This window comes from Oncorhynchus kisutch, linkage group LG3 (assembly GCF_002021735.2).
Source record: "Oncorhynchus kisutch isolate 150728-3 linkage group LG3, Okis_V2, whole genome shotgun sequence".
Taxonomy (NCBI): domain Eukaryota; kingdom Metazoa; phylum Chordata; class Actinopteri; order Salmoniformes; family Salmonidae; genus Oncorhynchus; species Oncorhynchus kisutch.
In genome coordinates this window covers 23,583,596-23,602,444 of record NC_034176.2, presented here as the reverse complement: position 1 = coordinate 23,602,444, position 18,849 = coordinate 23,583,596, and the positions used below count along the sequence as shown (strand labels likewise).

At 40.3% G+C, this 18,849-nt stretch overlaps 1 protein-coding gene across 2 annotated transcripts; it reads left to right on the top strand.

Moving 5' to 3' along the window:
- Positions 1-168: 168 nt before the first annotated feature.
- LOC109871774 (transmembrane protein 233-like) lies at positions 169-14,262 on the top strand. 2 transcript variants are annotated; one of them, XM_020462769.2, is made up of 4 exons: positions 169-274; positions 370-566; positions 13,144-13,278; positions 13,408-14,248. In XM_020462769.2, exons 2-4 carry the CDS (start codon positions 378-380, stop codon positions 13,417-13,419), a joined length of 336 nt encoding a protein of 111 aa, XP_020318358.1. In that variant the 5' UTR covers positions 169-274; positions 370-377; the 3' UTR covers positions 13,420-14,248. The 2 variants fall into 2 exon arrangements, with proteins under 2 accessions (XP_020318358.1, XP_031675194.1); XM_031819334.1 differs by having other exon boundaries at positions 241-566; positions 13,408-14,262.
- The last annotated feature ends 4,587 nt before the right edge of the window (positions 14,263-18,849 follow it).

Here is an 18,849-nt window from a genome sequence, read left to right as displayed (position 1 = left end):
ACGTGTGTAAGAAATGCATAATTAACTAAATTGGATTCGGGCCCTATGTGCATGCCTTAATCTACTTTCTCTTCACTTTTTCTGTCTTGAACTCTGTTCATCTCACTTTCTTCCCTGTCCCTGCCTCTCTCCGTCCTCTAGTGCCCCTCCTCTCTCAGAAGAAGGATAGTATTCACCCCTGAAAGTAATTAGGTCATCTCTCATCTCTGGCTGGAGCCCCTAGTGTGCTTCAGTCTTCTCACACCTAAGACAGTCTTAAGACACTCGTCCCCAGGTAGGGTTTTTCCTCCCATACATTGGCTTACTTTTTTACCTGGCTCTTCTACTTCCTTTCTGTCCATCTCTGACTGACCAGTGTGACCTGTTTAGCCGGTCCAATGTCTCCAGGGACGCCCCAGCCAACAGAGGTGAAGACCAAGCAGCTGCTGGATGTGAGTGATGACCACTTGGGGGGCAGGGAGGCCCAGGAGATCCCCCCTCTGAAGAACTATGTCTACCTGACCATCCTCACTTGCTTCTGCCCAGCCTGGCCTGTTAACATCGTGGCTCTGGTCTTCTCTGTACTGGTGAGTCTGATCAAGAGTTGGGTCAATGATGTCTGCCTCTACCTCAATGTTGGTCAAGAATAGAGTACACGTGTCATCTTTAGACAGGCATGAAGTAAAGAGGATGGATCAATGATATGTGACCTCTTATCTCTGGATACTGTTAAGGTATTGAGGACTGGTTATTTTGACTGTGTTTTAAAATGTTTGAGAAACACTGATCATTTTATTAGCAGTATATCATGAGTGAAATCTCAGCCATGACAACTCTTCATTTTTTTGTGGCACAACAGTTTATTTGAAATTATACATGCTGTTCTGTGTGATGCACCTGTCTCAGTGCAAGTGTGTCAGTGGTGTATGATCACTGAATGGCTAATGAGTCAGTGTGCCTGTGAAGTTCAGTCTTATGAGTTACAAAAATAGCCTGTCCACCTCTTTGAACCTCCGTCAGCGTCACACACGTACACATAATGCTGACGATGTGTGCTCGGTCATGAATGGAGCTGAAGTTCAACTACAGGATAGGATATATGTCCACGACTGTGTCAAATCCCAGATCCCAGATGTGTTGGAGGGTTAACATTCCGGGAGAGTTTAGACAACCAAAGTAAATGGACACAGCTTTGCACAATACAATGACTGTATTGTGAGTATAGTTTCCCCTCATCAACAGCAGTACTGTGGGGCAGGAAGAGCATACAGTGGCTTGCGAAAGTATTCACCCCCCTTGGCATTTTTCCTATTTTGTTGCCTTACAACCTGGAATTAAAATTGATTTTTGGGGGGTTTGTATCACTTGATTTAAACAACATATTTTGAAAATGAAAAATATGTTTTATTGTGAAACAAACAAGAAATAAGAAAACTTGAGAGTGCATAACTATTCACCCCCCCCATAACTATTCACCCCCCCATAACTATTCACCCCCCCATAACTATTCACCCCCCCATAACTATTCACCCCCCCATAACTATTCGCCCCCCCCATAACTATTCACCCCTCCCCATAACTATTCACCCCCCCCATAACTATTCACCCCCCCATAACTATTCACCCCCCCCATAACTATTCACCCCCCCAAAGTCAATACTTTGTAGAGACACCTTTTGCAGTAATTACAGCTGCAAGTCTCTTGGGGTATGTCTCTATAAGCTTGGCACATAGATCCACTGGGATTTTTGCCCATTCTTCAAGGAAAAACTGCTCCAGCTCCTTCAAGATGGATGGGTTCCGCTGGTGTACAGCAATTTAAGTCATACCACAGATTCTCAATTGGATTGAGGTCTGGGCTTTGACTAGGCCATTCTAAAACATTTAAATGTTTCCCTTTAAACCACTTGAGTGTTGCTTTAGCAGTATGCTTAGGGTCATTGTCTTGCTGGAAGGTGACCCTCCATCCCAGTCTCAAATCTCTGGAAGACTGAAATAGGTTTCACTCAAGAATTTCCCTTTAGCGCCATCCATCATTCCTTCAATTCTGACAATTTTCCCAGTCTCTGCCGATGAAAAACATACCCACAGCATGATGCTGCCACCATCACTGTGGGGATAGGGTTCTCGGGGTGATGAGAGGTGTTGGGTTTGCTTTTTCCTTGATGGCCAAAAAGCTCCATTTTAGTCTCATCTGACCAGAGTACCTTCTTCCATATGTTTGGGGAGTCTCCCATATGCCTTTTGGCGAACACCAAACATGTTTGCTTATTTTTCTCTTTAAGCAATGGCTTTTTTCTGGCCACTCTTCTGTAAAGCCCAGCTCTTCAGGGTTATCTTTGGTCTCTTTGTTGCCTCTCTGATTAATGCCCTCCTTGCTTGGTCCGTGAGCTTTGGTGGGCAGCCCTCTCTTGGCAGGTTTGTTGTGGTGCCATAATCTTGAAATTTTTTAATAATGGATTTAATGGTGCTCCGTGGCATGTTCAAAGTTTCGGATATTTTTTTACAACCCAACCCTGGTCTGTACTTCTCCACAACTTTGTCCTGACCTGTTTGGAATGCTCTTTAGTCTTCATGGTGCCGCTTGCTTGGTGGTGCCCCTTGCTTAGTGGTGTTGCAGACTCTGGGGCCTTTCAGAACAGGTATATATATATACTGAGATCAGATCATGTGACACTTAGATTGCACACAGGTGGACTTTGTTTAACTAATTATGTGACTTCTGAAGGTAATTGGTTGCACTAGATCTTATTTGGGGGATTCTTAGCAAAGGGGGTGAATACATATGCACGCACAACCTTTCCGTTTTTTTTTTAAAACAAGTTTTTACATTTTTTCACTTCACCAACTCAGACTATTTTGTGTATGTCCATTGCATGAAATCCAAATAAAAATCCATTTAAATTACAGGTTGTAATGAAACAAAATAGTAAAAACGCCAAGGGGGGTGAATACTTTTGCAAGGCACTGTATGGACTGATTAAGAGTATGTGACATCAATGTATGATTTGTGTGACTGTCTGAGTTAACACACCAGTATTCAGCCCTGAGTGTCCAAATTTGGAGTAAAGCCATATTGTTTTTGAAGTAACAGCAAGGGGGATTAGGGTGGATAGACACACTTTTGGATGGCCTCCATCTGTATCTGATAGGGTTTTGTAGTTTCAGTAGAGCAAACACCACTGTTGACTTTCTCCTTTCCTTTTTATTAACCCCTAAAAGCCTAAGCCGTTGGTGGGGGGGGGGGGGGTTTAATATGGTCGTAGCATAACATTTTAGGTTCCTTGTAGGTATGAAATTAATATATACACTGACCAAAAGTATGTAGACGCCTGCTCGTCAAACATCTGATTCCAAAATCATGGGCATTAATATGGAGTTGATCCCCCGTTTGCTGCTATAACAGACTCCACTCTTCTGGGAAGGCTTTCCACTAGATGTTGGAACATTGCTGCGGGGACTTGTTTCCATTCAGCCACAAGGGCGTTAGTGAGGTCGTAAACTGTTGTTGGATGATTAGGCCCGGCTCACAGTTGGCGTTCCAATTAATCTCAAAGATGTTAGATGGAGTTGAGGTCAGGGCTCTGTGCAGAGCAGTCAAGTTCTTCCACACCGATCTCAAAAATAATTTCTGTAGACTTCCAGCAATGGCGAAGCTCTAAGAAGACGTGTCTGCGTAGCGCCCTTGAACTTTCATAAAATGTTAAGGCATTTTGACATGGTTTACCTCTTCATTAATAGTGAGTTGGAAGTTAAAACATCTCTTTTATCGCCAAAACAAAGGATGCCCAATCTAGCAAAGCCTCAGACGAGGCATGGAAAAGTGTCAACCTCTGACAGCCCTTCTTCAGTCTCGACGAATACTAGCTTGGAATAAGCACCAGCATGGTTCAGAATGGAGATGGACAAGGGTGTAACAAAAATCCAAGAGACACTTTCTGAACGCCTCAGCAAAATTGATGTGCTGGTCAATTAACTCCTCTAAGACCAGAAAGTCAGAGGGACGAGTGACAAAGTTAGTAAAAGACCATGCTGACCACCAGGCTGCCATCCAGGATGTCCGCTAGGACGTGAATCAAAAGTGCAAGAAGTTGGAAGATGCCATCTCTAAACTCGGGTAGAAATTAGATTCTTACGAACATTTCCAAAAGCGCTCGAATTTGTGATTTCAAGGTTACCCGGAGGCTGTAGAAGGAATGTATTCCCAAAATTCTGGATCTACCCCCTTCAAATCAAATGATATTTGTCACATGCGTGGAATACAATAGGTGTAGACCCTACAGTCAAATGCTTACTTACAAGCCCTAACCAAAAATGCAGTTAAAAAATAAATAAAAATATAAGAATAAGAAATAAAAGTAACCAATAATTAAAGAGCAGCAGTAAAATTCCAATAGCGAGGCTATATACAGGGGGTACCGGTACAGAGTCAATGTGCGGGGGCACTGGTATCGAAGTAATTGAGGTAATATGTACACGTAGGTAGAGTTATTAAAGTGACCATGCATATATATTAACAGAGAGTAGCAGCAGTGTAAAATGGGGGGGCATGCAAATAGTCTGGGTAGGCATTTCATTAGATGTTCAGGAGTCTTATGAACATGGAGATGATAAAGCAGGAATGTTGCTGGCTTGGCAGATAAGGCGAGAGGAAGCTGGTAGAGATATTATTCTAACAAATAATACAGTTGTTCAGGGTCCTGAGGTAATTAATCTAGTCTTTAGGGGAGTTTTATGAAACACTGTACAAGTCTGAAGGGGATGCCCCTGCCACAATACATGAGTTTTTGAACAAACTCAATTTACAAGCTATAACTGATAGGGATAGAGAGTACTATGAGAAAGAGATTACATTTGAGGAAATTAGGGAACCCATTTTCAACATTGCTGGGGGAAAATCACCAAGGTTAGACGAATTCCCTATTGAATTCTAAAGATCCTTTTTACCCAAACGAATCGAGCCTCTTTGAGTTATGTTTAATTATGCCATAGAGACAGAAAAGCTCCCAGATACACTTGAATAAGCACTGACCACAGTTTTGTTCAAACCTGGGAAAGATCCTCTGCTTTGTGAGTCGCATAGACCAATAACTTAATTGAACACTTCATATAAGATTCTTGCTAAACTCATAGCTCTTAGACTAGATAAGGTTCTTCCTGACTTGGTTGATATGGACCAAACAAGCTTTGTAAGAAACCGCTCAACTCCTGATAATATCAGAAGATTATTTAATATTATGCATTATGTAGAGAATATCCAAGAACCTGTACTAGCAGCTTCATTAGGTGTGGAAAAAGCTTTTGACCGCATAAAATGGACCTAACTGTTTGAAGTTTTACAGAGGATGAATATTGGACCTAAGTATGTAGGTCTGATTAGATTACTGTACAAATGTCCGGTAGCTCAGATCCTGACTAATGGAAACATTTCCTCACAGTTCTCTCTATCACGTGGCACAAGACAGGGTTGTCCCGCTAGTCCTCTCCTTTTTTCTTTGGCTGTAGAGCCTCTGGCAGCTTTTAGATCTCATCCATCCATCCATGGTGTTCGTATAGGTGGGCGTGAACATCTGGTCTCGCTATATGCTGATACATTATTTCACTCTGAGCATTAGTTGACATCCTGAAAGAATATGGGACATTTTCAGGGTATAAAATTAACCCATCAAAGAGTATAATTATGTCTATTAACAGGGCAGCTATGCAGAAACCAATCTTAGGCCAGCTGTTTTCTTGGAGACCTCAGAAAATGACATACCTTGGATTGCAAATTATTTCTGAAATTATTAAGACATATCAACTGAACTATACTCCACTTCTCAAAAAGGATGGGGAAGAATTGGATTGATGGTGGGATTTACCAATTTCTCTTACTGGGCGGGTCAATTGTGTAAAGATTAATATATTACCAAAATTCTTTGGTACCTTTTTCAAACTTTTCCCTTTCATATTCGCAAAGTTTTTTTCAAACAAATTAATTGGAAGGTCTCTTCATTTCTGTGGAAAGGGAAACCCCCCAGAGTGAAACTCACAACTTTATGCGAACCGTACTCAGAAGGAGGACTTACCCTACCTGACTTCCAGTTGTATTACTGGGCATCTCAGTTAAAGGCTGTGTGGGTATGGCAAAATACAACAAGTTCACCCTCTTGGAGACAGATAGAGGAAGTAATATTGGCAAATATACCTTACATTAGCCCACCTAAAGCTTTGATAGGTCTCATAAAAAACAACCCTTTCATTAAAAACACTTATTGATTGAAGTCCATAAACAAACAGAAGGGTATAAATCTATATATGAACAAACACCTTTCTATAATAACCCCATCTTACCCAAACCCCTGAGAGATGCTATTACATTTTCTTGTTTCAACAAAGGAATTAAAACATTTGGTCATCTGTATAGAGAAGCTGAACTACCATCCTTTCAATAACTGGCATTTCATTTTCAGTTACCTGAATCTAATTTCTTCAAGTACCTACAGGTTAGGCATTATATTGCCACTCAACAGGGAGGTAGGATTCAGTCCATTTGTAAACCTATAATTGATCAACTGTGGCTTGGGAATAAAGGGGTCAAAGGTTTAATTTCTTACGTGTACTCTGGTCTTCAAGGTCTGTTGGGGAACGATGACGCTCTGAAGGCTTGCATGAAGTGGCATGATGACCTTGTCCTCATTGTTGAGGATGAGAAAAGCTATTTTTAGATGCTCAGCATATTTAATTTAACACACGGCACAAATTGATGCAATTCAATATTTTACATAGGGTCTACTTTACACCAGAGAGACTGTATAAGATCCATTTAAAAAAAAAATTAAAACCTAAATGTGTTTTACACCTTGGGCACATTTATGCATATGTTTTTGTCCTGCCCTGAGCAAGGCAATTATTGGAATAACATTATTCAGATCTTATCACAGGTCACTAAAATTACTGTACCACTAGATCCTTCCCTTATTCTTCGTGAAGATGACTCTGCAAAACCAGATTCATTAAATTGGCGGTCATTGCAGCCAATAAATGCACAGCTATTTAATGGAAGAGTGACACTCCGCCAAGCAAGCAGATGTGGTTAAAACTAATATCCTATATTCCATCTGAAAAAATTACTACAATTCACGTAATGAACCCTTTGAATTTAATGAGGTCTGGGGGGACTTTCAGCAGTTTCTAGAGATGTCACCTTAGCTGCCTCATTATTTTCTTTCTTAATGTATTATTTGTTTTTGCGTTGATAATTTATTTTCTACATTGAATGTGAAGGTCATTCTGTTTAGTTTTTGTTAATCATCGACGCTAATATCCCGGTAGATGGGAGGGGGGTGTTAATGGGTTGGGGAGGGAAGGGTTTTGTACGATGTGCTCCCATGTAGCATGCTGTTTTGTGTAGGTGGAAGGAGTAACGGGGCATTATCTGTGTCATATTTTTCTGATGATTGTTAAATTGTTTAAAAAAATGACAATTAATACATTGTTAAATCAAATTTGAAAAATTGTATGGACTTCGCTTTGTGCACGGGGGGCACTGTCAAGCTGAAACAGGAAAGGGCATTCCCCAAACTGTTGCCACAAAGTTGCAAGCACAGAATCGTCTAGAATGTCATTGTGTGCTGTAGCATTAAGATTTATCTTCACTGGAAATAAGGGGCCTAGCCCGAATCATGAAAAACAGAGCCAGACCATTATTCCTCATCCACCAAACTTTACAGTTGGCACTATGCATTGGGACAACCCATTTCACGAAGCTCCCGATGAACAGTTCTTGTGCTGACGTTGTTTCTGGAGACAGGACATACAGTTGCCCGGGCAGCTCTAGCAAGGCAGAAATTTGATGAGCTGACTTGTTGGAAAGGTGGCATCCTATGACAGTGCCATGTTGAAAGTCACTGAGCTCTTCAGTACGGGCCATTCTGTTGCCAATGTTTGTTTATGGAGATGGCATGGCTGTGTGCTCGCTCGATTTTATACACCTGTCAGCAATGGGTGTGGCTGAAATAGCCAAATCCACTTATTTGAAGGGGTGTCCACCTACTTTTGGCCATGTAGTGTACACTGTATATATTTTTGATTAAATACTGAATTTGGCCTTTACTACTACAGCCATTAGAAATGCATTGAATAACACGTTCATAAATGGCAAAACAGTCTAAACTTAATCATAAGGAATAAGGTTTTGAAGTGTCTGTCCTATATCTAGGAGATATATATAGTATATAGACACAGTTAACCCCTTTTTTTGTTGTCACAAAACTACTTTCATACTTCCATATTTTAAAAAAAATGGTACCTGGTTACCTTCAGACGTGGGTGACCACATTTAAATTAAAAGACCCAAATGTGGGACAACAAGATGATTTTGCGGGAGATTCGCGGGATAGTGTAACCTAGACATTAATATATTTTCACACACAAAAATCTTCCTCCTACACCGAGCCAGCTAATGGAAGCACACGTAGTCTACTCTGTAAGGACTGGATCACACCGACAGCGTCATTGCGTAAAATAGTGTGCAGCGTCATCTGTATATGTATGCAACAAAAGTTCAACATTCACCTTCTGCTACCATGTCTGTCAAGACGTCTACGCATACAGTTTGACGCACACGTTCAGTAAATTAAACATATGCACCACACAGAACGCATTGCAACTGCCTCTGCCTGCTGCAAGGCAAATGCAGCGTTCCATTGGAAATGAATGTACTTATGGTCAGTGGCGATATTAGCATGTAAATCTTGGTGGGGCAATCAAACAAAAATGTGGGATGCATGCCAGCAAAGCCACAACACAACACTAAATAATACATTAATTTCACTATAACTGTGACAAACAGTACCCACAAACTGTTATGTCCTACAAAAAGCTATCCCAACAGCAGAGTCCCAACACCTTACCACTGCTACACCTGGCTTTCAGCGGAGCCTTATCTGGCAGCAAAACAGTTCATTCAGCCTCATTTACTGTCTTTAAAAAAAACATAGCCGATATGGCTGACTTGCTTAAAAAAATGTGGTTTCTACTGACAATTGAGATGTGCAAACTATGGCACAAGGGGATGACAAGTGGATAAGAGGCAATCCGTAATTTTGATTAAGACATTAATGAGCAAGCGACGACGGACGTAGTCAATATAACTATTTCTTCAGCACTTTTGTACAGCAACAGAATTCAGAACATGGGCCGTTCTTACAGTATTCTCTCTGTACACCAAGTCAGAACCGTAGGATAAATACAGGGGGCATATAAATAGACAATGAAAGCTCTTACAATATTCAATGATTACATTTCTCTAAAACAGGTTATAGGCTACATGTGCACCACCAAGTTAGAACAGTAGGTGAATTTAAGAGGGGAAAATAGACCAAATTATTAGGGTGAGGCACATTGCACGTCGTTTGGGTCTTTGAGTGTCAAAAGAGATACATGTCATATAACACTATTTGACACGTTAAATAAGCTTTTCAATTGACACATTAAATAACACAATTCTATTGTAGAAATGTTTGTGTGCTGAATTTGCATGTGCAAGCCAAGCACCACCACTACTATCGGTAGCACTGTCGAAGCTGTACAAAAAGAAGCACACACCGGCCACGAACGATGTGTTTACAATACCGCATTGGTTAAAATAGACCAAATTATTAGGGTGAGGCACATGGGCTACTAACAGCTTACTACACAACATACACTTAGTGTTACTTTCTTAGCTACAGTATACATATCTCCCTGGCATATAACATAATTGATGCAGCAGCATACAAGACATTTTTGGACTCACCTTGTGAAGGTGGCGCGGCAGTCCTTTGTTTGCAAATTTTGTCATAAAAGTCTGGCATTCTCTGGAATTATGGTGGGAACTCTGGGGGAAAAAACACACAGCACTCCATTGAATAGCAGGCTAACGTTAGTGGTTGCTTTGCAATGCCTGCAGTTAGCCACTGATTCTTTACAGATTACTCATTTGTTGAATTTGCGATTTTCAACTTGTGTAATCTTTATGTCCAATGGCCGATGAGCACCGATATGTTTTTTCTGTCATTTATCTTCATTATTTCTCTTCATATGACAAGGATTTAAAAGGATGTGCTAGTAGATTGTCGACTTAATTCATGATGATGACTGCTAGCTAAGACTTTAAAAGTAAGATTTTGACATCCTCAGTCCAATCAAAGCTAATGTACATATAACATGATTTGACGTAATTTTATCTGTGGCCAATGACCTTGAGCCTTCTTGGAAGGGCACTTGTAATATAACTCTATGGCAGGACCCAAAGAGCTAAAATGTTGGATGTCTACCCTTACTAAGGACTTAAACTGAGTGACAGAACACTGAGCCAATCATGGCGCAGTGCTCCTATTTTCTGTTGGCTCGTCCCACCACCACAGAAGCACGGAGCTAGGCTGAAACACCTGCATTTTGGAGCTGACTTACTCAAGAAAACAAAAAAGAGACCATGTGTGTATGCAGCTTTATTAACTGTCCCACCTGCCCTGAATGATGGGTCGCCACTGCTTATGGTGTACCAAAATGCAATGAAGCTGTCGGTGTGATCGAGGTGTAACACCTCAATCAAACCCACCCCGACAGCGTCATTACATTTTGGTACACCAGAAGTACATTAATTTCCAATGGAAAGCTGCATTTGCCCTGCAGCATTGCATTGCAGAGGCAGTTGTAGTGCATATGTTGGATTTAACCTTAGAGTTGATCAGGCTGTTGATTGTGGCCTGTGGAATGTTGTCCCACTCCTCTTCAATAGCTGTGCGAAGTTGCTGGATATTGGCAAGAACTGAAACACGCTGTCATACACGATGATCCAGAGAATCCCAAACATGCTCAATGGGTGTTATGTCTGGTGAGTATGCAGGGCATGGACGAACTGGGACATTTTCAGCTTCCAGGAATTGTGTACATTGGGCCGTGCATTATCATGCTGAAACATGAGGTGATGGTGTCGGATAAATGGCACAACAATGAGCCTCAGATCTCGTCACAGTATTTCTGTGCATTCAAATAGCCATCGATAAAATGCAATTGTGTTCATTGTCCATAGCTTATGCCTGCCCATACCATAGCCTTGGAAGTAGCGCCAAATTCTCTAAAACAACATTGTGGTAGAGAAATTAACATTACATTCTCTGGCAACAGCTTTTTTTGAACATTCCTGCAATCAGCATGCCAATTGCACACTCCCTCATAACTTGAGATGTCTGTGGCATTGTGTTGTGTGACCAAACTGCACATTTTAGAGTGGCCTTTTATTGTCCCCAGCACAAGGTGCATCTGTATAATGATCATGATGTTTAATCAGCTTCTTGATATTCCACAACGGTCAGGTGGATGGATTATCTTGGCAACAGAGAAAGCTCACTAACAGGAATGTCAACAAATTTGTGCACATTTCTGGGATCTTTTATTTTATTCTGGGACCAACACTTTACATGTTACATTTATATTTGGGTTTAGTGTATATAAACTATTTATATTTTGGTTCGGTGTAGATAAGCTACTTATATTTTGGTTCAGCGTAGTTAAGCTATTTCAACTATTTAGCTCTGTGATCAGAACTGAAGCTCAGTTTAACATAGAACAGATGGTTCACCTTTTGTAGGCTACGTCTGAATAATGTAATGTCAAATTTCTGGAGTAGACAATATTTCATTCATAAATATAATACAAAATACATATCATAAATATATTTTGCAATGGTTTTCACCTTTTCTGGACATGAGTTCATATTCCCAAAGTAGCCATACAACTAATTGCCATGTGCATGTCTAATTTAATTTGGCCTACAGGTATTAAATAGGCTTTTAATTTCCTGTTTTTGCTCTATGCATATAGTAGAATTGAACAGGTGAACAGACAGTTGATACACAATTGATGCTTTGCATTGAAATGTGTAGGCTACCACTGTAAGTAGGCCGACTGTAGTTTTCATATTTTTCAGAGTAGACAATGTTTCAGAATTCGCAGGCAGTGCAACATATTTAGGTTCGGGAAAAAGTAAATGCAAAATGTTATTGAAATCAAACGGTGTGCTTACAGGTCGACAACAATTTTCAATTGTTTTGTCTTTCAGAAACGGTCAGTTAGACTACATCAAATATCACAGCAAAAGAAAACATTCTCCAAAAACATTTGATACACTTTTCCATGACTATTTCCTTTAGATAGTGTCTTAGCCTAGTTCTAATACTTCCAAAGTATACAGCAAATAAGGACATTATTGTCACCATAAAAGGTGAATGGTGGGCAATTTTTAGGCGGAGTTATAATGCTCGTTCACGCACACAGTTTTACAACAGGTCTGATTTATAACGGGAAAATGCATGGGCTACTTATGGTGTGCACCAAGTTTATTAATCTCAATATTGTGTGCATGGGCAGGCTTTTCAGAAATGGGGCAAGCAGATATCTAGTATAAAATGTACGCAACGGTTTTAAATGAGGCCCCGAGTCTGACAAACAATGCTGTAGCTCTGCCACTTTCCACAGCAGATGAGGAAGGCAAACAGGCAGATGTGGTAAACAGATATCTCTTTCTCAAACAGACTGATTTTGTTGGATTTATTTTATTATATTAATTAGATCGACTTAAGGATCCATTAAACCTCATGTGTGCCAATGGCAGCTGTTGCAGCTTTGTGGCTGTGAGAAACAAGATGAGGAGCACATGACACTGAGTAATCCACAGCACTCTGACAAACCTTAATATAAACATGAATTTAAGATGCCACAGGGACAGGGTGAGAAACAGAGAAGTGTACTGATCAGTGCCAGAAGGGTTTCCCATAGAAATGATTGAGTGTTTACAGGTCCAGTCCAGCCTTTTCATCTGACTCACCAATGACACAGCGTCACTCTTCCCTCCATTCGTAGTATTATGATCTCTTTAACTGGTGTGTCACCCTCTGAATCTCTGGCTAAATATTAGATGGTTTATTGGCTGGGATGAAACCTACCTGTATCTCCCCAGTGTCCACTAATGGTATACACTGTTAATTGATTAATAATTATTAAAAACTTTTTTACACCATTTATTGATGAATGGTTCTAATTGTTTAAAAGTGATATTTTCTGCTGCTCTGCCTCAACAGTACCCATTGTTCTTGTCCTCCTGCCCTCTCTCTCTGTTTCTCCCTCTCCTGTCTTCTGAAGTCTCAGAACAGTTATGATGAGGAGGACTATGAGGGTTCCGCGAGGCTCGGTAGGAAAGCCTTTCACATGGCAATAGCCTCCATGATCATTGGCCTCCTGATCATCCTGATCTTATCCATAGTGCACTTTACCACGGTATGATTACAACCATCAGTGTACCTGATTCCATACTCGCAATAATGTTTTTCTTGCTTCATTTAGAATTATAAGGAGATCTTAATAATGAACTATTTTGTCCTTTTCTCTCTCTGTTCAATTCCATAGAATGCTGTATGAATGCTGGAGGATGAAAGATGGCAACATTCACCAGGAGTGATCATCTCCTGGGGAAGGATCCTCTCTGGGCACTTTCATGATCAGACCAGACATTCTTCAGAGCATCGTCTGCTGATCGGGCTTGAGCCTTTGAATCCTGGGATGGATCATCTTGTCTGTATTCTTATTATGATAACCCTCACATCAGTTTACTTTGTAGTGAAAACAGAAAGCAACATTCAGCGGTCTTATTGTAATGTCCAGTATGCTGTTGGTCGCATCTGATGGAACATGCAGTCTATGGAACCAACCCACAGATCATTTTCTGACATGAAACTTAAAAAAGCATTATATTGTCAGTATTGTACAGTAGCATTTTATACATTTTTTTTATGAATGCTTATTGTTTATACATACCAAAAACACAAAAGTATTGTACACCAGCCTAAAGGGCAGAGGCAAATGAATTGTGCTCAGATGGTTAAAGGGGCATAATTCCTGTCATTCATTTCTGTGTGTATGTTTTTCATTTTATAGATCTAGACAGAGTAAAATCTATGTAGGGTTGTTTAAAGGACAAACAGTTGTTGATGCACTGAGAGCTTGCACGATCCTAATGAAATGTGAACACAGATAGGGTTCAGTACAAACATGCCATATACCCCGTGGTGTTCTCCTGTATCATAGCCTGATGTTGTCTTACAGCTGCTCTGTCTTATATTTTAATGTAATAGTACTGATGAATGTAGAATTTACTATGTATTCATATTTTCTTACTTTTACTATGGAACTGAAATGGATGTTCAGCCACTTGTGGTAAAGAACGTGTGTGTTGTATTCCAATAAATGTTGTGCAATTTTAAAGTTAGCGTTTGATTTTGACATTCTACCTGCATGACCTCTTTCTCTTTCTCGCTCTCTCACACAGACACACACAAGCATACATGCACTTATTCATACACCAAGAAGCCAAAAGTTAAAGCACTGATGGGTGAGATGTTTGTTTGGCTGATTGCCTTCCTTACTCCCCCCTCATACCCCATGTCCCACATTCCCACGTATCCTTCACAGCCTTTGCAATCTGCAGAGTCTGGAGGATCCTGTATTCTGATATGTAATAATATCATAATTAAAGGGTATAAATAGAGGCCTGGCACTTAGCTGGTACCTTAACGATGGCTTCAACAACCCAACATCCCTTAGTCATTATTTGGATGATGCAATGGTGGTGGTGATGAAGATGGTGAAGATGAGAACGATGATCATTAATATTTTATTTAATTTCAGTCAAGAATTTAAGGATTCAACATTGAGCAGTGCACAGCAAACTGAATCCATGCACAAAATAAGAACTTTTTTTACACCACAGGGTCAAAACTGTAAACTGTCAATTTTGTTAATTTGTATGATTGTGTGCAGTGCTCCCTTGTTAAAGAAGTATTGGTCTCAATAGGATTTCCTGTTTAAATAAGGTAAAAAATATATATATATATAACCTGCTAAGACTGCTTTTCACACCCCAGTCTGAGTTTATCTAAGTGGGTACACTTTTTGGAGCCTCTGAGGAAAGCTTTGAGACTGGTTTCCCAGTGTATATTTTGGTGTGGCCCAGTTGTGAGACGGTGAAACTGGATAGCCGTGTGAAAGCATTAGAGGAATAAGTCAACCTGCAATGGTTGAGCAGGGATACCGTAGGATATCTAAATCAGGAGTCATATGTGTAAACAGACCATAGAGGACTCTAGTTCCCAAAAGTCTGTTTTAACATCGGCAGCCCCATTGAGGACTTTCACCATTTTGAAGTAGTCAGCAGGTGGGACTTCCTATGGGTTAAGAAATGATAACATAATTCCATCCAGGTCATCAAAAGGGATCAGCCAATGAATTATACTTGTAAACAAACATTTCATAACTGCAGTTGGTAGTAAGTCGCCAACCTTGGCGTTATACCTGTTCAAACAACACCCTCCAGTATGCACCCTTTCAGTTTGTTTACCAACTCATAGAAGTCATAGAGGAAGAAAATGTACTACTTTAAAATGGAGATGGCCTCAATGGTGCTGGCCATGCTCTGAGAGATGCCATAATGGGACAGATACAATGTTACGTCGTCCAACTATATGAGACAGACACGTGATATTAGTCTTCTAAAACTTGATTGATAAGTGCCAAAGATGTTTTATCAGTGTAAACCCCACTTGCACAGCATTTCCATATTATTTATTTTAGGCTATCAAAAACTTGATTCAATGTTACTAAAAATAAAAGTAAAATGTATCTATTCAGTATGGCTAGGCTATATGCCAGGGGTCTGTCATGCCAAATAGTGTCCCCCTCTATGTGGTAAGGAGAAGGAGGCCGTTCTGACCGAGATGCATGCTGGCCATTTCGGAGTGAAGCGCATGATTGCCAAAATCAACCTACGTTTCTTCTGACGGGGAATTGTCAAGGAGGTGGACAGCTGGGCAAGTGAAATAACCTTTCAATCACATTCTATTATATCTGAAGTTATTATGATTTCAATTAATGTCATATCAGAGAGCACACAATGTTTCAATTTGTCACTTTTTGCTTAAAGGTCAGTACCCTGACTAGCCTGCCAGAAGACTGTGGCGCCGGAGTTGAAGCCCATCAAAGTTGTTTCACCATGGCATATGATCGGTAAGTGTCCCAATTCAAATTTTGCCCTGATAAGTTGTTTTGTAATGGTTTCTTTATTTGACCACAGCAGAGTTCAAAATTATAGAATATGTGTGCGTGTGTGTGTGTGTGTGTGTGTGTGTGTGTGTGTGTGTGTGTGTGTGTGTGTGTGTGTGTGTGTGTGTGTGTGTGTGTGTGTGTGTGTGTGTGTGTGTGTGTGTGTGTGTGTCAATCTGCATACTGTATGGCACAGATACTGGTAAGAATAAAGTAATCTTCTCTCTAACACTTTAAATGTTATGGTGGACCTCATTGCACCCTTCACGAAATCCAGGAATGGCAACAGCTGGTGTCTGATGGCGACCGATCACTTTACCAAGTGGGTGAAGGCAATACCCATTAAGGTCAGTAAAGGAAGAGCACGTGCTTGTCTCTAAATTCCCTTCTGTAACCCATTAAAAAGGGTGCTTGGAACCAAAAATAAATGTTGCTTTGTATGATACCCATCAATGACGAGACTAGCTAGGCCACCTCCAAGGTGATGGTGGACATCTTCAACACCCACGGTTCTCCTGAGGTCATCTTGAGTGACCGAGGTCGTGAACTCTGGACAGGTATGGATCTTATAGGTTATCTTCTGTCACCAATGGTTTGTTTTATTTATTTTTTACACATTCCATGGTACATTATCAGACATATTTCAATATCTTACATTGTCAATAGATATCGCTTTCCTCCCTCCGAGTACAATGCAATTGTATATACAATTATTGTATATGCTGTAGTCTTTCAAATTTGTGATTAACGTAGTGTTGTTGTTTGTCTATTGCTATGTTTGTATAACGTATTTTCAAATCACTGAAACCCCACCTGATGTGGTGGAAGTTGTCGAACCAGATCAGAACACCTTCGAGTACTACCTTCAGGCACGGACTGAGAAGGATGTGGCGGTTTTTGACCAGGTAAAAATTATTGTCTGCTGTTAATTTATTTTCTGGCCCTCCAAGAGATATGTAAGAAATGTATTTGTAATATGAAATATAATTGCATGTATTTCTGTCATCAATCAAGGTGAGACTGAACATGGACAAGACGCAGGAGAAGGAGAGTTACCGGAGCAGAGTCAAGAAGGGGATCAAGTGCTACGACATCCGGGCGAATTGCTTGGTTTGGAAGAAGGATGAAAGGAAGATGTGACCTGGGAAACCTCGCTGCTCTTTTGCTCCTAGCTGGGGTCACCGTCTGATAAAGTGAGCATAAAAAATATCCTCACTATTTGTATTTGCACACAAAATAACCTGGAGCTAGTTTTAGTTTCCCTAACACTGATATTTTTCTCTTTGTCTTCCTAGGGTTACCTGAGTGGAAGCAAACAATCTTCTGCAGTTGGACAGTTGGACGGTCGACCACTGGAAGCATTGACGCCCTACACTTCAGTGAAGCTCAACAGACAAAGTATGTTAAGCTTTGGTTGACATTTGAGAAAGCAAGAAATGGTAGTTATGCTGAGTTTATAAAAATGTACCTCTTCAATTTACCTCTCCTAATGACTTTAGGACCATTGACTGTCCGAGCCACCCAGGAGGTATCCCATCCACCAGAACCAGAGAGTTCAGATCAGTCTAATTCTCTGTTCTCTGAGTCGGAGGGGGACCAGCTTGAGATAGGCTATACCTTCAAAACTGTTGAAAAGTACATATCTTCCATTTATGACACTGCACTAATCCATCAAATCTTCTCAAGTAAAGTGTAACCTGTGTGTTTTCTTGTTTATGTCGCGATCACCTACCCTGTTCCCTTTAACTCTGCTCGTTCTCCAGGACCTAGGGGTTCTGCCCAACACCCAGACACTAATAGTTTATTGAATCCCATTGTGACCGGGGGACATTATTTGGCATGACAGTACCTGCCGCCACTTTGGCATGACAGGCCCCCAAAGTGGCGGCAGGTACTTTCTGGATCGAATCCCCAAGCTGACAAGGTAAAAATCTGTCATTCTGCCCCTGAACAAGGCAGTTAACCCACTGTTCCCTGGTAGGCTGCTATTGTAAATAATAATTTGTTCTTAACTGACTTACCTAGTTTAATAAAAGTTTTTTAAAAACAAAAAAACATTTTGATTAAAACAAATAATAATAATAATAATTTTTAAAAAGACACATAGAATCACCAGAATCACCAGGAATTCATTCAGGAAATCTGTTCCCAAGTATTCACACAAATAAAAAAAGAGAATGTGATCGTTTATCAATGTAATCCAGGTATGAAATTATTGTTATTTTCAAATTCAATCTCTTTTTCGGTTTAGTTGTCGTCAATTTGCAGTGTACACATTATTATAATTATTTTACAACGTTTCTCAAAGTCTGTTCAAGAACCTACATAACGTTTTGGAAAAACGTGTAGTTCAGCACAAACCGCAACGTAGCAAAAGTTCAAGCGACACCCCCCAGGTCTGTTCATGGACCTGGGTCCGGTTTCCCAAAATCATCTTAAAGAGGCAGTTTCCTACATTAATTTTTTTACTTGATTCTTGAAGAATGCCTCGTGAGCTTTGTATAACTGTCATACCACATCAGAACCCAACATATAAGCTTGTTTTACTCCAATATTGGTAAACAAAGTACATGTAAACTAACACTATATAGCCTCAAAACATGGTTAAAACTATAATTGTGATATCATGGATGGTCAGTCCTTGAATCCATAGCTCTGTCTATGAATTTGAGAGTTGTTACATTTCTCCAGTCCCATTCCTTGGCTTTTTACCGAAACAGGAGCGAATTCACGTGTTGTTGTTTCAGATGCTGA